Genomic DNA, 23,004 nt, shown 5'->3' with positions numbered 1-23,004 from the left:
CAGCCTCCTGCAGAGGTCCCCAGCACCACAGATGCCAAACTTCAGGCAACTTGATTCACAGCATGTGATATCAAGAAACGGTTTAAGGCACTGAATACTTCAAGGGCTATGGGGCATGATAGTACTCCAGTAGCAGTACTGAAAACTTTCTGACTATTTAAACAACTAAATTAAAAGCCAATGAGGGAGTTGCTTGAAATAAAGTGGAACCGAAATCTTCAGAATGTGGCATTACAACTTGATGCATGACTTACGCAACTTGCTAATGGAAACAAAGTATCAGCAGAGTAATGCACACCCTGCCGCCACAGGAGCGTTCAACAGGAAATAAAGTGGGTTAGACAAAGGGGAGCACAGGAAGAAGGCAGTTCTCATTTCCATCAAAATTGCTTTTATTGTGCTTGTTACGCAACGTGAAGTCTAAATTTACACTTTTGCAAAAATAATAACCAAGTTACTTTTCCAATAAATGTTTGTCATAAAACTTGCACTAAAAGGGAATAAGCATTTTTCATATTAAGTCATATTTGCAAAGATAAAAGTGTCGGTGGCCACAGCTGTTGTTACAAAGAGATTATAAAGATGCTGTCACATACTGTGGAGTCACTCTGTGATCCAATTTGCAGCTTCACACACTAGAACCTAAATTGCACATTATATAATAATATCTTTCCTCTAATAATTTACAAAATTTACATTTTATATCATGTACTACCCTGCGCTTCATTTGGAATCACATCTAGAGACCCAGTCGCAGCAGAAACAGTGACTTCATTTTTGCACAAAGCCCGGAAACACTGAACTAGGATTGCACTTTTTCTCCCCTCGAAAAATAAAATTCAACAAAAAGGCACAGCAGTTCGGTGTGCAATTGGAATTAGTTCGCCACAACCTGAGGACCTTCAGGGATCAACGACGCAAAGAAGGTTTTGAAAAACACCCAGGCTTTATTTGCAAGTGTCGTTCTATTCATCTCAACCTCTGGAGCCGCAGGGGCTTCTGTGATCTCACCGCTTCCAGAGTTATTTTCTCCTCCAACTTCTCGATCTGGTGTCCCACTCTGAAATTCACACACGAAACAAATCAGATTAGTAACATTTCGCACTGTAATTTAACTTGGATCAGATGTGCAGAGTTTTGTTTATTCTGTACCCTTTAAAAATCTCTCAGCTAACAGGATCTTGCCTTATGTCAAAAAAAATCCTAACATGTTTCACAGGAATATTATCAGGCAAAACTTGGCAACAAGCCACATATGGGCACAGACAGCCCAAAGCTTAGTCGAAGAGCAAGGTTAAGAGGAGGATTGGGAGAGAGGGATGGAGAAGTTTAAAAGGAGAGAAATTTTGAACATTGAGTAAAAACCAAAAGAACTGCGGATGCTGTAAGTCAGAGACAAAAACAGAAGTTGCTGGAAAAGCTCAACAGGTCTGCTAGCATCTGTGGACAGAAATCAGAGTTAATGTTTTGGTTTGAGTCAACTGGAAACGTTAACTCTGATTTTTCTCCACAGGTGCTGCCAGACCTGCTGAGCTTTTCCAGGAACCTCTGTTTTTATTTCAAAATATTGGGGCCTGGGTATCTGTAAACTGTCTATCAATGATGACAAAAAGAAAATCAGGATGTAGAGAAGAGATTGGAAGAACAGAATTCTTGAGGCGGCTGTACAAATAGGAAGGGACAAAACCACTGAAGGGCTTGTCTTTCAATTTAAAATGGAATGAACCTACTTGAAGCAATAAGTATCTTGGCCATTCAGGAATAGGCATTAGTCTGATTTAAGGTGTTTTACGCAGGATCGGCATCATCAAAGGAATTAGAAACCAGTGATGGGTGTTTAAAAAGTTACAACAGGGCAAGTGACAGGTTATAGATATATAAAATTACAAACTCCTGCTCTGCCACGTAAACTGAAAAATAGAATAGGTTCATTTGCAAGGCAACTGTGTGTTTAGCTGAGCATTGTTCCTTTTCCCCCAGAGCAGATTTACCTTTGTGAAAGTCCTGCCATTATAGTCAACCTATCCCTGCTAAGTGATGGCCTTTTCCAAAGAACACCACTGTCATCTTAATCTCTGCCGGGAATGATTGAATTCTCCCCAAATGCCCTTCAGTGAATACATTTTCTATCCGCAGAATGGAACAAGTGAAAGTGAAAACCTCATTTCCCGCCATGCAATCATTGGAACATCTCCATTCAACATCATGCACATTGTTATAATGCTGCTCAAAACACCAAATGACTTCAAAAAGGTGCTATTCAAAATACATTTACAACCATTAAAAAAAAGTTTGCAAAATGTTTTGCTTAATTCTGATTTGACTTCTCGCAGTAAACAACTTTCTTGAAGATACTGGGTGGGCTTGAGCTCTTAACAACTACTGTATACTCAACTGCAGATCCTCTACGCAGATGAACCATGTGAAAATTGCACTGACCTCTCCTTGCACATTCTCTTGGTAATCCAGATTCTCTTGAAGGTCACGGTTTGGATTGGCTTCCTCTGCTGGCACTTCAGCATTTGGTGCTGGCTGTACTGGTGCTGGATGCCCAAATAGGAACCAACCAGCACGATGCCTATAAGGGCAGGACAGGACACACATTCAGACAGCAAGAAAACTAGGTGCATATAGCCCCTCAGGTCTAGTCAATTGCTGAGATGGGCATGGCATCAAGTCTGCAATAGGCTAACTTGTGAATAAAGGGAACAGAAATACAAACTGTCGAGTAATCTGCTGGATAAAGTGCAAACTGGAAGCTTCAACAGTAACAGCTATTAATGGCCAAATCAAACGTTTTGCTCGATATCTGATTGTTAAAGAAAATTGGTGGGGGTGTAAAACGAGTTGATGATTTACCAAAATACAACCTGACCTTTGCACCCTCCACACGTTGGTAAGTCAGCCATGGGCAAGATTGGGAGGATAAAACCAGCCCAGGGTTGAGCAGTGAGGCCACTATCTTTATGACTTCTCACTCTCTGCAGTGACAAGGTATACGAAAAAACACCTCATCAAGTCAAAAGAAATCTCAAAGTCCGATACTTTTCGGTACAGGTGATTTTGAGTCAAGAGGAGGAAGCAAGATTAACAGTTAAAATACCAAACAATATAAACCATATGTATACAAATCAGCCATTTTATTTCAGTTACTAGCAGTACAAATAAACAATTTCAACACCGGATTAAAACTAGTTAGTTTTAAATAGGATTAAAGAGGCTAGAAAGAAACTCAATAGAACCGAATGCTGGCAGCAATCAGAGCTCCGGTCCAATACTTAGCACCGACCTTAGTATCAGGGCTGAATTCTGTATAATGGTATACTAGACTTTGGAATATTGAGTTTATTGAACCCTGACCCTTCTGTGCATAGCTCACCATGATACGTTAGAGCGAACAAAGTAAACCATAGAAACAAGCCAATTTAAACAAGCCACGTCATCAGTTGAAGCTCTCTGTAGGCCAACTCTACCAGACCATGCTGGTTAGTCCTGACATTCTCGGCTGTAAATTCCTTCAGAATCTTGTCACACAGCAGAGTACTTTCTTCCCTTCCTATCAATGTATTACAGATAGAATTTTCCTTCTTAATAACTGTAGGGGATGTCAAGAGAAATGTGGAACAGACAAAATAGAATTGAGACCAAGATCAGGTCGACCATGACCACATCGAATGGTACAGCAGGTTAGAGGGGTAGTGGGGTCCACTTCTATTTTAACAGCATTGCCCCAGGTTTGGTTGCCTATAAGTAGGGGGTAAAGGGGTTGGGTTAACAGAGTGATTGCAGCTAATGATGATTCAAGCAAAAATAAAAATGCTTATCAAGACTATTCGTGACAGAACTGAAAAATGCTGTCAGAATGCAAATCTGCAATGATCTTTGGAAGCCATGCTATGGGTAGGATTTCATGAATTCTTTTTAGACATGGTGCAGTTTAAACAGCCACTATCTCCCTGGTTCAACATCTCACAAACCGGTTGTCCTGGTTCGTAATGGATGAAGGTGCAAGTCAGCGATGCAATATCAAACATAGGTTGGCAACTCTAACCGGTTATCCTAAGGATATTCCAACTCCAACTATCTAGTCAAACGGCCTTCCATTGGCCGCTTTATAACAATCATTAATAAGCTAAGGAGTGTTCACAGAAAGCAGCCCAATAATTATTTCTCTGCAGCACTCTCCTGAGGACAGAACATCTATTCTTGGTAGTTCCAGGACATGCTGGAGGTTGGCGACCACTCACTCATATGAATAACGGGCGTAAACAAGAACTGCCTGAGGTGCTGCAGAATACTTACAGGTATATCAGCAGAATGGCACTGGCTACCAGCACCACACGGCTTAGAGATGAGTAGAAGTAGACAATGCTGAGGAAAAAGCAGGCCCGGGCACCCAAGTACAGCCAGTCCAGCCAATCGCGGTTCAACTCATCATCGTCGTCCATCACCGGGCCCCCCTGAGCATTCATCCGGAGGTTTTGGTTGGCCGGCGGGTTGTTGAGTTGAGGCAGGGGGGCGTCCCGATCTGCTGGAAGGTTGACCAGAGGGGGTTGGTTGGGTAGCACTGGAGGTGTCCCCGGGGCGACCACCGGATGCTGCCGAGAGTCAGTGGCAGCAGCGGCAGCAGCAATTGCAGCCTGGCTGGAAAAGAAAACATTACAATTCAGACAGATAAATCCAACAACATCCAGCTTGCTTGGCTTCCTGGGAAGGTATTCATCATGGCAGGGAGAGACAGTGAGAGACAGCAATTGGCTCCAGTTTTCTAATTAAAACAGAGAAACCCGAAAACTTGTACAAGCCCCAAAAGGACACTTCAGACTAAATCAAAAGGGCTGCTGACTATTTTATCGGTAAAGGAACCAATGGGTCTCCCCCTTGGCATTGGCCATTATACCAGCCCAGGCAGAACTGTAGAGGTCATTCTCCCCATCCTGACTATGCTGGCCCTCTACAAGTGCAAATCAGACAGTTCCCAATGCCCACCTGATTCCCAGGTGCCTATCCCATAACCCTGCAGATAGGATCACAGATTTGCTCCAGTGTGGAAGAGGCCACTTGGCCCATTAAGTCAACCTCTGAAGGTCATTCCACACAGACCCACTCCCCTACCCTATTCCTATAACCCTGCATTTTGCCATGGCTAATCCACCTAAGCTGCACATCCCTGAACACTATAGGCAACTTAGCATGGCCAATCGAACTAATCTGGACATTTTTGGACTGTCGGAGGAAACCGGAGCACCCAGAGGAAACCCACAGAGGCACGGGGAGAATGTGCAAACTCCACACAGTCGCTTGGGGCTGGAATTGAAGCTGCGCTCCTGGCGCTGTGAGGCACCAGAGTTGACCACTAAGCCACCATGCCACCCCTATTTAGATGCCAATAGAATTATGTTGAAAACCACAATTTAATCTACCTCTGTCAGGCAGAACATTCGAGATCCTAATCACTCACTTTGAGTAAATAAAAAAAATTCCTCCTCACACCATTTTTGCCTTGTCACAAATCACCCTAAAATGGTACCCCCGGTTCTTAAACCTCCAGCTGAATAAAACGGCTCGCCCCCATTTGGCTGTCCAGTAACCTCATGATAGAATTGCTCAATCAGATCTCCTCCCAATTTTCTCTTCTCTAGGCAGAAAGCCTCAGCTTCACCACAGACCTGATGTCTCCACATGGGTGTTGTCCAATAGCTAGATGTTGGCATCAGACACAAACTGCTCAGTTTTCATCAGTATAGTTTCAGGTGGAATTGGGATAGCAGATTGGCCATTTGGTCTTTTTAAAATGATTTGCTAGTTTTTCACTTCCATTTCGCCATACATGGGCCTAACCCCTTGGTATATTTATCCAATAAAGGTCTGTCTGTCTAGTCCACAATACATTAGTTTGGGAACAGGAGTCTTTTGTCTGACAGGGAGAAGACAGGTTAATAAAAACCAAAAGAACTGCAGATGCTGTAAATCAGTATCAAAAACAAAGTTGCTGGAAAAGCACAGCAGGACTGGAAGCATCTGCAAAGGGAAAAACAGAGCTAACGTTTCAGGTCCGGTAACACTTCCGAGAGTTCTGAGGAAGAGTCACCGAACCCGAAACGTTAACTCTATTTTTTCCTTCATAGAAACTGCCAGACCTGCTGAGCTTTTCCAGCAACTTCTGTTTTTTTTGTGTTTTTGTCTATTGCTGCGAATGCGCAGGCACTGGGCAAAGGAGATTCAACCCTTTGTCCCTACCCTCAAAAGGAAACTTGTGGGAAGTGAGGCTTTTCAATGTCAGGACACAAGACAATTCCAAAATGTAAGCTTTTTAACTTACTAATAATGCTAAACAACCTTCGCTTAGTTTCAAAACTTCAAATCAGAGACATTTACAAACATTAACTCAGAATAATAGACATATTATTTAACTGTACTCAGCAGGGGACAATCTCTCCTTTAGCAAAGAATACAAGAAAAGGTGTGAGCACTGTGATCTTCTTTTGAACAATACAATCTACACTCAATACTGTAGCAGAATGGCAGAAAGGGAACCAGTGTGATGTAAGAATCACAAAGAAAAACCTGCAAATTCTGTTTTAAAGATAACCTGTGGAATAAATGAAATACTTACTACTGCATATAGTACTGTCTTGCATACATCTGCTGGAGCCAAACTATTTGCTGAGAGCTGTACAGATTGTACGCTGCTAGACCAGACATTCCTGCTGGTCTCTGGAGCTCTTCTCCTGCTGGCCTTTCAAATGACAAATCAAAGAGCAGATTTAACACATAACCAAACAAATACAGACATCAAGTCAGTGATGAATGAGCCTCTGGTCCTACTCACCAGGCACCATACAACCAAGGGAAGGAGCTGGATCCTCTGTGCCGAAGGCTGTCTGCAGTTACTGACGTGGGGACAGTGAGGGTTTCCTGGCCAGAGGCTGTAGGTGCAGCTGCTTCCTGTTTATAGAAGGTCAAAAACAAAACAAGTCAACTTGCTATGCAGACAAAAAAAAAGCAAGAGATAGGACAGAGGAACAAGTGGATGTCAATCAAACTCCGTGTCTGCCATCTTGCTTTTCACTACCTTTAAATACAGATGGGGAAAAAAATTATTTTTGGCCTATCCACTGCATCTCAGACAAGTTTTCCTACTTTGTCCATTTTTACACCAGTGAATGATCCATATCCTATGATTTCCAGCGCTAAGAGTAAACTTGGGGGGGGGAATCATGTCATTGTCTGTCCAGTTGAGGACTGGATTCTGAAATGGACAAACTGAACTTGACGAAACAATTTGGACACTCAAAGGCTTTGACATCGTCTCCTTAGCCACAAGCCTCAATAGGGCAAAGGTTAATTTTGGGCAAGAGCAACTGTTTCTAAACTTCATCTGATATTCCACTCCATTGACGTCAATAACTAGGCTGCCTATACACCATTGCTGATTCCGTATTTTCACTAGCGCCAAATATTTTTATCCCAGTGACAATGGTTAAGTGAAAGCATTAAAACATTTAGATTTATTAAATCTCTATGCACAGTATTTAATTTTTAGTTTTTGCCCTAAGGCGCAATGACAACAACTCCCATTTAGGTGCTTTCTCTGTGGGACTTTAGCTTAAGCCAAAGCCAATTAGGATATAAATAGTTTGCTCTCAACCCATGACACAGCTGGACATTTTGAACTACCACAAGTATGCAAATCTCCAGAGCAGGGAACAACATTTGTTGAAAATAAGTTTGCCTGCACTTGGCACTGCACCTGTTATCCTGTGGGTGGCTTTTTATGATAGCTCACAGCAGAAAGTGAGAAGCTTCACACGCCTCCAACTGCATTTCTCAATAGTTGGGATGATTCTTTTCCCCCATCACATAGTGACAAGCCTTGAATTCATAGCTCTTTAAGTATACTCTTCATGCTTCAATCCTGCACCATTCAACTCTAATTGAAACTAAACATTTTCATAGTCAAAGACTTTTTTTATAAAAAAGAGAAAACATGGAGCCTGATCTTTTCTTTCTATTATGAGAGTCGAGTTATGATCAGGCACAAACTTCAAGAGCTGCGATTAGCAAATGTTTACAATTACGTGGTGTTTTCTATGTGGAACAGTGACTGACAAACTTCAAAGAGGAAGTAATTCCTGTGAAACCTTTGTGGAGGTCAGAAAGAAAAGGAAATCAGAGGTTTGTTCAAAGAGGGGTAGTTAAAGTGCCTTTGAAAAGTTAAGGGGTTAAACAAAAGAGTTGGCAGAAGCAGTTCCAAGCAGATGTCCAGCTCCTGTAAACTCTGCCGTCAACAACAAATTTGAAGGGTCTATCCAGGAAGCACACGACCACGTGTATATAATGCCTTCCACCTCTCAGGGCAACTCAATGTACTTTACAGCCTGTTAACTCTGTTTATGAAACACATCATTAGTTGCTTTCTAAGTAAAACAAGGCAGGCAATCTACATACAACAAGTGACCATGAAAACCAACGAGTTCAACAGCAGTTAGTAGTGACATTGGTAAGGGGTAGGATAAATGACAGCTATGACACTGCTAGAAATCCCCAGTTCTTCAAATTTTACCAAGGGATCTTTTACATTGATCTCAGGGGCAGAGTGGGTCTCAGTTCAATGAATTTTAACAAAATGCAGTGAAGGGATATGGGCATCACTGGTTGGGCCAGCATACATTGCCCATTCCTGGTGCCCTCGAGAAAGTGGTAATGGGCTGCCTTCTTCAACATCACTGAAGTTCACTGATGTAGGTACATCCACCACTCCATTATGAAGGAAGTTCCAGGATTTTGACCCTGCAACACTGCAGGTATGTCAATATATTTCCAAGTCAGAATAGTGCTTCGGGCTTGGAGGGGAATTTGCACGTGTTGGCGTTCCCACGTACCTGCTTTCTTTGACCTTCCAGATGAAAGCGGTCATGGGTTTGGAAGGATCTGTCTGAAGGTCTTTGGCAACTTTCTGTAGACAGTACACAATGCTGCCATTGAGCATCTGGTGGTGAAGCGACTAACTATTTGTGAATGTGATGTCAGACAAGCAGGCTGCTTTGTCCTAGATAGTGTCAAGCTTCTTGAGTGTTGTTGGACCTGCACGCATCATCTGATCTACTTTTGTAACTACAGTGTGGTGCCTAACCCAGTTTGGTTTCCGTTCAATGATAACCTCCAGGGTGTTGACAGTGGGGGCATTCAGTGATAACGGGGCCATTGAACATGAAGGGTAATGGTTAGATTCTCTCTTGTTGGAGATTGAGATAGTCATGATCTGGCAGGTGTGTAGCACAAATGTTATTGCAGTCAGTTGTCAGCCCAAATTGGGATAGCCACATATGGACATGTACTGCTCCAGCATCAGAGGAGTCATCAACAGCACTGAACGTGATATAATCATTGTGAACATTCCCACTTCTGATTTTAATCACGGAGGGAAGATTATTGATGAAGCAGCAACATGGTCGCGTCCAATTCATCAACATTGTGCAGTTTTGCCGCCGCAGTATCAGTATAGATTCCCTGCTGAAATTTCTGGAGCTAGGTTTGAAGTTTCTATCAGTCAGAACCTGAAGAGTGAAGGAGGGAAATTCAGCCTGAAAGACAGTCGCAGATTTTGAGTCCTAACATCACCACAGTACACGGCTTACAGGAGTCAAGTCTAACAGCATTACGGTGGTGTCATGCTCACTCACTATTGTAGTTGATAATTCACTGCTGCTCAAGTCAGGCACCCATAATTTCCCAGCCCAGCAACGGCAGGAGCTGCACAAGTGGTGACAGATTGTGGCAGGATGTTCACCCACTACCTTGGCCATTTACCAAACGTCAGGGGAGGTATTAACAACAAACTTAACATGTAGGGCAACATGAACTCAGCACAAATCAAAAGGCACATCTAGGCCTTTGTGACCATGTCATGAAGGAGGTGGAATGGAGAAGAATTTTCTGACATCCAGTTTCCTGTCCTGGTGTGAACTAGCTGTGGTTCTTAGTATCTATAAAATAGAACCTACAGCAATTAGATCCAATTTTACAACAGTGTAGGACTTAGACATTCTCATTTTAGTCCAGTCAGATCTAAACGGTGATGTCCATGGGAGTATTTGTAAGGGCACGCTAACCAGTCCCATTGATTCCTTCCTTTTACCTTCATATTTGCTGCTTGGGTAGATTCAGCTTCACTTCTCAAGTTACAGACCAAGTGAAGGGTGTGGTATTGGTCATTCTGCAGGAGATGAGGGAGACAAACAAGACAATTAATGCCAGACTTGGTCAAGGTACTTCTGGAAGCTGACAGACAGAAGCAGGTTCACAAGGCATCCAAAAGGAATTTTACATGTTGTTTTAACATAAAGAAATATAGGTCTGCTGAATAAGAACTTAGTAAATAACTAATATCTGAATGGTGAACTTCTAACTTATTTCTTTTTCTACTTTTTAACCTAAGATTTTGTACCTAGATACCTTCTACCTAAGATGGGGCTGCGAATAGCAACATTGTGAACTTTTCACTGTACTCCTGTATCTCTGTACTTGCGTATATGACAATAAAACCTAATTCTAATATGATTTGATCAAAATCTTTAGCTTACTGTATCTGATACCAGGTGTTGTTACAACCCATTCCAGTGACACATCTGTCTCCATGAATTTAATCATAAGGAACACACAGCAGGTACTGACTGGCAATTCTTATCTGGTTTGAACACACTTTCAGCACAGCGATTAATTTGTGTGACCAGCTCAACAAAAAAAACAAACAAACAATTCTCAGTTTAGGTTTTTTTCTCCCATACCAAATCACCCTTGGTATTTATTTTTCCCCTATATTAATCACCACCAGAAAATCACCCATGTTGCTACATGTGTAGCATCAAAGCTCACAAGCCTTGATACCTGGATTAAATCCAGCCCAGAAAATGGAAAAAAGTCTCCGCTAATCAGATATGAGCTTAAGCCAATTCCAACATATTCTTAGCAATCATGAGACCATTGCATAATTCCGATGGCAACACCAGTTAGAAAGGACATGGGTGTTTGAAAGGCTTATTACTGCTCAAGGGATCTTCGAGTTAAACGCTGCTAAGGAATTGTGCCTAATCTGAGCTAGTGGTGAACTGACAGTCCTGCGCACTGACACATACGTGTCAATTTGATAAACTGTTGCTTCTCAAGGTGATGTCAGTGCAACAGGCATTCAACAAAAACCATACTTGCTGAATGGCAGCACTTCAAATTAACATCACATCCCATTCAGACTCAACATTCAGTGTGCCTTCGCACTATGGAGTTAATGCTTACACATTATAAGAATGGAGAGAAGAGCCAACATGTGTTTCTACAGTGTCCTTTTGTGATCAGGAAATTTTGGAATGCTTTGCTGCGAATTGAGCCCATTATGAAGTATATTGAATGTCTTGATTGAGGAAATCTGACATTTAACGTGTTGCATTCTTTCATGGGATGTGGACATTGCTGGCTAGGACAACTTTTGTTCCCATCACTACCTGCTCGAGAAGATGGTGCTGAGCTGTCTCCTTAAACGATTGCAGTCCACATGGTGGATATAAACTCAAAAAAGCCAGTAGAGAGGAATTTCAAGGATTTTATCTGGTGACAATAAAGGATGGTACGGGGATTGGAAGGGAACTTGCAAGCCATGCTGTTCCCTTGCATCTTCTGCCCTTGTCCTTCTAGATGGTAAATGTCATGAGTTCAGAAAATGCTGACTAAGGAGGTTTGGTAAGACCATTGTGGGTACAGTAGACAATAGCCACAGTGCACCATTAGAGGGAGTCCATGTTGATGAGAGTGGCTCGGTGCCAAACACTTAGCTTTATCCTGAATGATGTCAAGCTTTGCACGCTTTTGGAGCCATATTATCCTGGCAAATCCAGAACGTTCCATCATTCTGACTCATGCCTTGTAGATAGTGGACCAGACATTAGGGAGACAGGAGAGGATTACTCATTGATCAGTCTCATCCAGGTGGGCTATAAAAAAATTCATGAGATCCGCCTTTGTTCTGCCATTTGTACAGTTTGTGATGGCTTCAACCATAGTTATAGTGTTAATTAATGTTTACTGCATGTTAATTCTAGGAGTATAAGTTAAACATTGGTGTTTGTTTGCTTGGTTCACTATTGTACAGTTAAAAATTTCTTCTGTTTGCAAGCTGCAGTGTCCTGCAGCTTTATTTTGTAGTAAATAACCTCTCACATTTCAAAGTTTCATCACTATAAACAAAATGTTACAGATCCCTAACTGCATTGTGGTCTGATTTGGGGGTGTGGTCTGAGATCATAAGCATTTTATGTGAGAAATGGTACGTCAGAGTTCAGTTCTCTCTTGGCCCTGCACTGGAATGTCAACCTAATATGCCCAGAGTCCTGTGATGACTCTTGAACTTCTGAGTCAGGAGTTTGCAGATTCAAGTGTTACCAACTCAATCAACACAAAAATGAATTCAAGAACATAAGAAATAAGAGTAGATTGTATGACTCCTTAGGCCTGCACAGCCATTAAATATCATTGCAACTGACTTGATCAGAATCTCACCTCTGCCTATTCTCCATCACCCTCAACATCCCTGTAGGGCAAGAATCTATTCCACCCTTGAACATACTCAATGATCCAGTTTCCAAACTTCTCTGGGGTAAAGAATTGCACTATTCCTCATTTTGAAACTATGCCCCTAGTTCAGATACCCCTCAAGGGGATGCACTTTCTCAGCATCTACCCTATTAAGCCCACTTCAGCATTCCGTGTTTCAATAAGATCATCTCAAGATACTTTAAGGGAGAGTAAAAATTCTCTCTCTTCGACCTTCCCCTCTTCTATTCCTGTTAGTAAAACACATTTTTAAAAAATACACAGCAATTACTAACTCCAAAAGTCACGAGCAAAACAACATTGAACTCAACAGTCATTGTCGTTTGCTTTAAAAAAAACTGACATTAAATTCTTTTGAACCACAAAACCCATTTAGTGAAAGGCAATGTTTTTTTCACTTCCAGCAGGACTGACCTTACGTAGCACGTCTCTCAGTAAAAGATGGTCAGGCAGCAGCTTTCCTGAATAAATCAGCCGTTGCTCAGATTCAGTCTGAAAAAGCAAACATATTCAAGAGTTGATTAGGCACAGACACAGTTGGCTCTGGATGCATCCAATTGCTTCTAAGCCTTTGCAAATTTCAATAACACTTCTTAAATTCAAACTGCCAGAAACAAAGTGGTCTTTGGATTCACTCCTGATTATCATTAATGCCAAATTCAGAGACAAACTCCACTGTCACTGCACTTCAAAAGATTGTATGACGAAGCACTTTTGAATCACTGCTGGGAGACACGAAGCTTCTTTATAACCTTTACTCCAAAACAAGCCAGTCAAAAAGCTGATTCAACTCAGTGATCCTGAGGATGTTAAACTGCAAGCAACAAGTGCTAACAACCAGTGCTGCCTTAGGCTATTTTTACACTGGGCCTTGAACAGACAGACTGTCTTGCACCTTATTAGTCTTTCTGGGAAATGTAAAATGCTCCGTTATTTTTTTGAACTGCAGTCACAGGCATGAGACAAATGTTGGCAGAATAGTGATATTAAATCAGTGGCATACAAAAAAGCAGAGGCGCCTTGAATTTGATCATTTACCTTCTTGCAGATCTTGATATGCAATCAATTATAGATTACATGGCTACACTCATCAAGGCAGGAATGCTAGTCGGTCCATTGGTAAAAGCAGCCACTCTTCAGAGACAGGTGAGCATAACATGTCTTACCTCAAGAAAATCGTTTAAATGCATTCAATACATGTTTTTGTGTGAGATTCAATGGGCCGAATTCAACTTCTACTATCTCACTTTCTGAACAGGCAGGGGCTGAGAGATAAACAATCCTCACTTAGAATTACAAGAATGCACCCTGTGGAATTCTGCCCAAACTCCTCCAACTGACACAAACAAACAAAGCAACAAAGCATGCTAATGTTGCAGAAGTGGCATTGATACTGAGCCACCTGGCAGCATGGCAACAGCAGACTCAGCGCCAACTGTCTGGAGGCTGCATCTAAAAGTATTTGCTTAAACTTTGCTTTGGACTCGGCAAGTGCACTAAAAGCAACTAAAGCACTGTGCTGTAAATGAAAAGGGGATTTAGAAAAATGCAAAATGGTGAAATATTATGATGCATGTTTGTATGAAACATATATGGATTCGCTATACCTCACAGTGCCAGGGACTCTGATTTCATTCCGACCATGGATGACTGTTTGAGTGGAATTTGCATGTTTTCCCCACGTTCATGTGGGTTTTCTCCCACAGTCCAAAGATATGCAGGTTTGATGGATTGGCCGTACTAAATCCTCGCATATTGTCGAGGGAAGTGCAGGCTAGGTGGATCAGCCGTAGAAAATATGGGGTTACAGGAATAGGGTGGGTTGCTGTGCAGAGGGTCGATACTAACTCGATGGGCTAAGGAGCCTCTATCTGCACTGTACTATAATCCAAGATATATGCTAAAGCCCAACATTACAGAACACAAAGAGAGCATTGTTTTTTTGTCTGGAAGCCATCAGCTCAATTCAACCTTCCTGCTAGTGCTTATGTGCCATATTAATATTTCAGTATTACCAGGATTTCTTTCGAAATCCAGACTGTGCTTTAACAATGGCATGTGGCAAAGAATGATACATTCCAAATATCAGTGATAATGGGAACATTCCAAATATCAAGTGATTTATTAACAAACATGTTGTTTGTACCTCAGCTACTCATTTACATCAGCAGTTTTCAGTCAGCAGGCAGTGGGGATTACTCAATATTTGTCTTGTAGAAATGAGAGTGTTTTAAAAGGGCCATCGCAGTAGGTGTTAGGGTGCATCCATCAGTTCAATTTAAATGTTTATCTTGCGAGTGAGGGCATAAATAATTCTGAACATTGGATCATTCCACAGGGGGATAATTACTCAGGGAAGTGGAAAGTGACATGCTGAGCATGGAAAACCTTCCCATTATGTCCAGTCACTGGCAATGAAAGAAAACACCCAATTATAGACACTGTCCTCCCACAGCCTGGGTTGTTTCTCCATCTCTATGATATTAGTATGAGCTACTAGTGGTTACATATCTGAAAGAACTTTCAAAGCTGCATGTATTGTTTTAGAACGAAAAAGGACTAATTTCTTTTTCTTTCTCAGTTTGATAGAGAAGTCAGCAACAGCATAACAGGAAATTTTAGGTTTTCACTTTTACACTATGAGTGTCAACAGATGAGACATTTCATTCCCTTTGATCCCAGGATGTGAAACCTGTGTGAAAAGTCCCTAGCTCTCATCAGCCAAGCACATGCTGTTCACTGGCTGACAAATCACCACGTCACCTTAAGGTAAAAGCATTTCTCTCCAAATTGCTATAATCTGTCAACTTTAAAATCAGTATTTCATATTTTAATCAGACCTGGGATAAGAGTTGAAATGGTCATTGACAATGTAAAGTTTTAAGAGTGGCAATATTCTTGAAACAGCTGGGCAGACTCACTATTATATTATGCAATGCCACCTTTTCAGGTGTGTAGCAGCAGATACATTATTGTCATAATACTGTGGCACTTTTCTGCAATATATCAGCGGTATTTTAATTAGGCTTCTGTTCATGGCTAGTCAACTCCTACAGCCTTCCAGTACCTCACCTAATATTTTGATTCATTCAAGGGATGAGGGCTTGGCCGCCGAGACCATTCCTAATTGGCCAAGGGGTAATTTGTGTAGATCTGGAATCCACGGTCATCATTACACTCTTAATTCTAGGGATTTTTTTTTTAAAATTGATTTCAAATGCCATCTGCTGCAGCAGGATTCGAACCGACGTCTCCACATACACAGTCCAACAATAACATTAGGCCACTAGCTTTCCTCCTCTGTTGTGTGTAGTTGTTGCTGAATTACGTGGACATTGCAACCGTTCTGTCGTCAATTTGAAGATCACACGTGACTTTCAGGAGGGGAAACCACAAGAAACAGAACGTAAACTTGACCGGACACGTCCTCCAAGTTATTCACCATCCTACTTGAAAACACATCACCTATAGGTCAAAGTCCTGGAGTTCCCTTCCTAACAGCAGTCCTACATAGTTCACCATCAGCAATCGGACCCTGCTAGTGTCTCACATGTAAGAAAATATATTGTATGTTTAAGAGAGGTCTTTAGGTTTTTGGATAGAATCAAACCCCAATGTTATATTTGCTTCCTTGATATGAAACTCACTTTTTCAAGGGCTACTAGGTATGGGTAATAAGTGTTGGTCCAGCCAGCAACACCCATATCCCATAATCAATAAGGAGAAATTCCCTCACCCAGATTGAACACTCTCTCCTGTCTCCTTGCTGGGATGCACATAGATGGGGAATTAAGTCTGAGATCTTGCCAAGACTGTGATTCGTCTGCTCGTTGTTTTAATTAAATTATCACAGAAACTAATTTACAATCAGAGGGAAAAATATCGATGGCTGTGCATAAATTAACACTTTTAACTCATTTAAAGAGTTAGAGGCCACATTAGGGAAATATGTTTCCGAGCCATTTTAGAATCCTGTAGGTTCAGCGAACTGAACATTGGGAGGCAAATATAATGGAGCCGAAACAACAGTGTAGCTGGAATTGGTAAACTTCTTGTGTTTTTAGATCGTTCTGCCAGACTGTGAAGAGTTTCCACACCCTCATAAGTCACATTCGAGTCAAACTTTGCGATCCACTCTGAACCTAATAAGCTTCCGGCTTAGTACTCCTTTCAAGCAGGGCTCAGAGCATGGGTTATACATATTGGCGAGGAACAATTTAAAATAAAGGCAGGTTGGATAGTTTCTGGTAGTGTGATAATTTTAGCATCTATAGTCCATTGGAAGAAAAACAAAAAGGATTTTAATGACAAACACTTCAATGTAGAGAAGCTGTAAAATCCAAGTTAACACTTAAAATGCAATGTTAATACTCACACTCCCACCCTTCTACCTACTAAAATGAGAAGTCGAACAGTAGGGCAGCTTACAACTTTACTGTGCAGTGTACAACAGGATTGCCCAGCTCTGCTAAAATGTTTCTCACTTGCTGCCTAGCCCTGATGAGAATTTCTCGGGTCTTGCCGAGGACGGATCTGTTCTGCCTCACTTGTCAAAGATCGACGGGCCAGGCAGATCCACAAGTAGGAGCCGGAAGTCTCGGGAGGGGCAAGAAAATTTCTTAAAAAAAACTTTAAGCGAAGGGTCCCTGAAAGGAGCCCTCGAGTTCCACACCAACAATGTGTCTCGTTCCTGAGCGGCTATGAAAGCTTTAAAAATAAAATCTACCAGACTGCTAAATACAACTCGCTGTGATCTCCAGCGTTTTGTTGTTTTAGGTTCACTCCACCCTCAAGCGCTCCCCACCCGGAGTGACTTACTGGGTGACTCGGATAGTTCTCTCTCAGATAGGATTTCAGATTCTTCACCGTCCAGCCTGGATCCGCCTCGACTTTCTGATCTTCGTACTTTTGGTTCGGCGCTTTAATGAGCAGAGGCACCATTTCCACATGAGCCCCCATACCCGCTGCTTCTTTGGAGTTTAGGGGTTTTTTTTCGCTCCTCTGGATTTTGTGCGAGGTTTATAATCGGAACCGCTTCTTCAGCGCCGCGAGTGTTGAGTAAGGGTAGAGCAGGAACTGGTACAAGACAAGCGGGTTACACCGAGCGCTGCTAATCCCTCCCGCTCAGCAGTTTATAGACTCACTGTGACTTGTCTCCTCGCCCCCTGCTTTCTGAGTTTGTTTTCCCATTGTACTGGGGCTGTAGGGTGGGGGCGGAGTGTCCGTAATGCCAAGCCGGAGTGTGGCTGCTGGTGATTGGTCCTTTGTAGCAGCGACGTGGAGCTCGAAGGAGGCAGTTTTGGAATGCGAACCGGGGGAGGGGATTTCCCCGCCTCCCTGCCGGGCTCGGAGCGTTCACGGCCGGCTACAGCTCCCCAGCCCTGTCCGGGCCTCAGGAGAACCACAAGCGCTGCCCGTTTCTCAGAATCAGATTGCACGGAAACAGACCCTTCGGCCCACTTCTCCATGTTGACCAAGTTTCATAAACTAAACTAATCCCATTTCCCTGCATTTGACCCATATCCCTCTAAACCTTTCCTAATCATGCAAATTGTCTTTTTAAATGTTATGGTGCCCATCTTTACCGCTTCCTCTGGCGGCTCATTTTGTACACGCGCTACCCTCTGAGAAAAAGTTCCCCTTTTCCTTTTAAATCTTTCTCCTCTCACCTTAAACCAATGCCTCTAGTTTTGAACTGCCCTGCCCTTAGGAAAAGACCTTGGCTATTCACCTAGATAACAAAGTGTGGTGCTGGATGAACACAGCAGGCCAAGCAGCATCTTAGGAGCACAAAAGCTAACGTTAGGCCCGAAGCGTCAGCTTTCCTGCTGCTAAGATGCTGCTTGGCCTGCTGTGTTCATCCAGCTTCACACTTTGTTATCTCGGATTCTCCAGCATCCGCAGTTCCCATTATCTCTTGGCTATTCACCTCATGATTTTACAAACCTCTCTAAAGGTCACCCCTGAGCCTGTGATGCTCCAGGGAAAACAGTCCCAGCCTCTCCTTATAACTCAAAGCCTCAGGACTTGGTAACAACCTTGTAAATCTTTTTCGCACCCTTCTGAGTTTGATAAAATTCTTCCTATAGCAGGGCAATCAGAATTGTATGCAGTATTCTAGATGTGGCCCTACCAATGCCTCGTACAGCTGTAACATGACATCCCAACTCCTGTACTCAACGCTCTGACCGATGAAGGCAAGCATACCAAATGCCTACTACCCTGCACACCCGTGATGCTACTTTCAAGAAATTATGTACCTGCACACTGAGGTCTCTCTTCTTTGCAACCTTTTCATTACACCTCTCCCTCCGTCAGAAGTGGAGGCCATTTCATCTGTTCATCCTGTGCTCTTACTGTGTAATCTAATTAACTCCAAGCCCCCTGCTCTTCACCCAGTCTCCAATGGAAAGTTCCTGTTGAATCTGCATTCAGCTGCTCCTTGGGGACACTGCATTTCCAGACAAGAACAACTCATGTAAACAGCCAACTCACTTACACTCTGAGGTATAGTAGATTCTGGCATCTCCTTCTCACGAAAGGATCTGTCAGTTTCTCACTAAACTTGTATATTAGGATAAAGGTCCAGATTGCACAGAACTGTTGCCACAGGAGGAGGCGGCCATTCAACTAATCATGTCTGCACCAGCCCACCACGAGTATTTAATTTTGCACAATTCTACTGTTATTTCCTCTTAAGTCTGTGGTCTTCCTTTTCAAAAGACAGTCTAATCCCCTTTTCAATATCTCAAACAAACCTGCTGCTACCACACAGTTGGATTGTGTGTTCCTGAGCCCAACCATTTATGGGTTTTTCCCTGTCACGTTTGCTCTCTTAAGAACTACTTTAAATCTGTGGCCTCTCATTCTCAATTCTTTTATGAGTGTCTTTCCCTATTTGCCCTGTCTCCTTAACTCAATAATTAACACAGTTCCCTTACTAGCAAACACTTAACAGCTGCTTAACCAATGCAGCAGGGGTAATTTAACTAGCAACACGTGAAGGCAGAGAAATTAATATTGGGAGTTGGGTAATACGTGCGTGACTGAAGTGAGAATTTAAAGGGCCTGGGCAGGCATGGGAAACACATGCAAAAACATGGTGAGGGCAGGCCGCCATGGGATAATGCATCATCAGGTCACAGTTCAGGTCTGTGCGGGAGCAGAGACACTCTGCCTCACAAACATAGGTTCCACGGTCACCTCTGTTCATTTTGAACTTTGGCGAATTTGTCTTTGCAATTCGTGACAACACCACCCGTTCCCAAATTTATTACTTCAAAGTGTTGGCAAAGATTTGTAGCTTGGGTTATGGATGAAGTTGCTGACTAACTTGCCGAGCTGGCTTGTTCTCGTTCAGATGTTTCGTCACCATGCTAGCTGACATCATCAGTGAGGCCTCCAATAAAGCGGTGTTATTCTACTCCACTTGGAATTTATACTGTCTGGTCTGTTATGGTGAGTACAGTCATTTCTGGTTTTGATCTGTATGGGTTTGTATGTGGGGTCCAATTCTGTGTGTTCGTTGACTGCATTGCAGATGGAAAACCATGACTCTAGGAATTCCCATGTGTGTCTATGTTTGGCTTGAGCTATTATGGTTACCTTATCCTAGTCAAACTGATGGCCTTCATTGTCTGAGTATACCGATATCAAGGAGAGTTTGTTGTGCCGTTTTGCTGCTAGTCGATGTTCATATATTCTGATGGAAAGTTTCCATCCTGTCCGTCTGATGTAGTATTTGTGGCAGTCGTTGTGTGGTATTTTGTAAACCACGTTGGTTCTGCATGTTGTGGCAATGGCGTCTTTAATTCTTGTAATTTTTTGTCGTAGAGTAGCTGTGGGCCTATGTGCCACCATGGTTCCTAGTGGTGTTAGGAGTCTTGTCAGTTCTGACATGTTCCTGATGTATAGCAGTGTGGCCAGTGGGTTAGGGCATACTGCGTCCTAAATTCCAAGTATAAATTCCAAGCAGAGTAGAATAACATTGCTTCATCTGAGAGTCCACTGATGATGTCACCTAGCATAGTGACAAGACATCTGAATGAGAACAAGCCAGGTCGGTGAGCAAGTCGACAACCTCCAACTTATTTCCTCTTGCTAAGCTCATTAGAATCTACTGTCCTGGCATTTTCACACCAACCCATCATATCCAAACCCTTCATAAGAGCTAGTAGGAACTACTGCTGCTGGAGTCAGAGATAACAGTGTGGAGCTGGTGGAGCGGAGCAGGAAAGTTGACGTTTTGGAAGAAAGGTCCCAACCCAAAACGTCAATTTTCCTGCTCCTCTGATGCTACCTGGCCTGCCAAACCTTTCATAAAAGTCTTTTTTAAAATTCATTCATGGAATCATGGACTTTCCTAGCTAGGCCAGGATTTATTGACCATCTCCAATTGCCCAGAGGACAGTTAAGTATCAACCCTGTTGTTGTGGGTATGGAATCACACATAGGCCAGAGCAGGAAAGGATGGCAGATTTCCTTCCCTAAAGGAAATAACTGAGCCAGACTGTCAAAAACAATAAAATCAACAGTGGTTAGAGATAGTAAGAACTGCCGATGCTGGAGTCCAAGACAATACAGTGTGAAGCTGCAGGAACACAGTGGGCCAGGCAGCGTTAGAGGAGCAGAAAAGTTGACTTTTCAGGTCAGGACCCTTCTTCAGCTTCATACTGTTTTGTCAATAGTGGTTACATGGTTTTTATTAGGCCAGCTCATATTTCCATACTGTTGTTGAATTCAGCTTCAGTCATGGAGGAATTCAATCCCCTGTCTCCAGAGCATTACCCTAGGGTTCTGGATTATGTTAATGCTATACCACTGCTCCAGTCCCAAAACCTGAAATGTGGAGCAAAGACAAGGACCTGTTCCACTTTCTTTCAGGTTCTCCTCTACACAATTGGAAAAGGTAGGAAGTTGTCTCCTGGAGGCCCTCCTGCCCATCCAAGATAGCTTGGACAGCATTTGCAGAGGGGACTAGCAACTGTGGGGTCCACTCAAGATCACAAGTGCGCTGTTAGGTTAGGGTTGATGACCTCCTTCAATCCACCCAGGTAAGTGTCTCAGTGGCACGGGATAATCGCTCGGGTGGACATCAGTATTTGTGTGAGTGAGCAGCAGGGCCAGCAGGTGAGCATGTCAACTGGATAGCATTTGAGGCCAGGGTCCAAATATTTACTCAAGCCAAACTATCTCAAATAAACACATCAGGCAGTTTGTGTTAAGAAGATAACAAGACAGTCAGTTGGCATTTGTCAAGCCACTAAACATCCACTTTTTCTTGTAGGATAAATGGACCCCCTCATCAAAAGGGAAAGGCAAAGGGGTCTGAAGAGTGCCCAGAATGAACACCTTCACCCCTGCATGGGGCAAGAAACCTTCTATTCTGATAGGGACCAGCTAAGTCAGCTCATTGCTGACAGTAAGTCAAGAGTGATGAGGCATGAAATTGCCATATGGATGCTCAGCACCACTGGAGGAATTGTGCAGTGGTCCCAGACTCTGTGGAACTTGTTCTCCTTCTCAGATGCCCTTCAGTGCAGAAGCTGGACCTTAGTCACTGGAGACTGAAGACTTCACCCCTAGGACAATGACATCAGTGACCGACAGGATGCGCCCTCCACCAGCAATACTCCACCCAGCAAGGTCACAGAGGGGTCGAATTTAGAATTGAGGCATATTTTGGTAAGCATGGCACAGAAATGAGGAAGCACGTGACAAATGAGGTCCAGATACTGCAATGACCTCACCCCAATTCCAAGCCACACCGTTGATGGGTCTCTGGCTGCGGCCTTAGGTCTAAAGGACGTGCAACGAAGGTGAGAAGAACGTATGATGGAAATACCAATGGTTAAACACAACTTTGTGCAGACTAAGAAGATGTCTGTGCCTATCAGGTGTTCTGCCAAGTCTCCGAGCACTGTTTCATGAGGGAGTGACCACCACGGAAAGCCAGGCCAAGTAACCAACCCCACGTGCAGTGTGACCTCCACTCAGGGAGAGAGGGAGCTCCTGCGCCCAGATGTAGGACAAACCCAGGCTAGCTGAGCTGGGAACTTGCTCTCAGGACTGCTCCAGGGGGAGCATCCTCGTCTCATTCCCTCAGCAAGGGGCATCAATTACTTTCTGCATGTCTTGCTGATGATGTTTCCCCTCGTACTCGTGTGGAACACCCAGGTAGACAGACAGAGAATGCAGGTCAAAACCACCACAGATAACAGGATATCACAGCGTGCAACCTGCCATCACCGCAACCTGCCATCACCTCAACTGCTGATATCAGGTTCACGCCAAGAAACAGTACTGGAAAGAGAAATCTTCAAAATTAATAAAGCACAAGTGAAATTCTCTTTAATACAATTAGCTATTGTAGATATCTCCTAATCAACCTGTCAGAGA

At 43.0% G+C, this 23,004-nt stretch overlaps 1 protein-coding gene across 1 annotated transcript; it reads right to left on the bottom strand.

The window, feature by feature from the left end:
* Nucleotides 1–374: 374 nt before the first annotated feature.
* Nucleotides 375–17,806, bottom strand: herpud1 (homocysteine-inducible, endoplasmic reticulum stress-inducible, ubiquitin-like domain member 1). The gene is made up of 8 exons (XM_048547098.2): nt 17,425–17,806; nt 13,021–13,098; nt 10,142–10,219; nt 6,833–6,948; nt 6,617–6,739; nt 4,303–4,644; nt 2,440–2,578; nt 375–1,060 (listed from the first exon to the last, which is right to left on the bottom strand). Exons 1-8 carry the CDS (start codon nt 17,563–17,565, stop codon nt 878–880), a joined length of 1,200 nt encoding a protein of 399 aa, XP_048403055.1. The 5' UTR covers nt 17,566–17,806; the 3' UTR covers nt 375–877.
* Between the last annotated feature and the right edge of the window lie 5,198 nt (nt 17,807–23,004).

This window comes from Stegostoma tigrinum, chromosome 16 (assembly GCF_030684315.1).
Source record: "Stegostoma tigrinum isolate sSteTig4 chromosome 16, sSteTig4.hap1, whole genome shotgun sequence".
Lineage (NCBI taxonomy): Eukaryota > Metazoa > Chordata > Chondrichthyes > Orectolobiformes > Stegostomatidae > Stegostoma > Stegostoma tigrinum.
The sequence above is the reverse complement of the archived record's forward strand: the minus strand, read 5'-3'. Positions and strand labels throughout refer to the sequence as shown.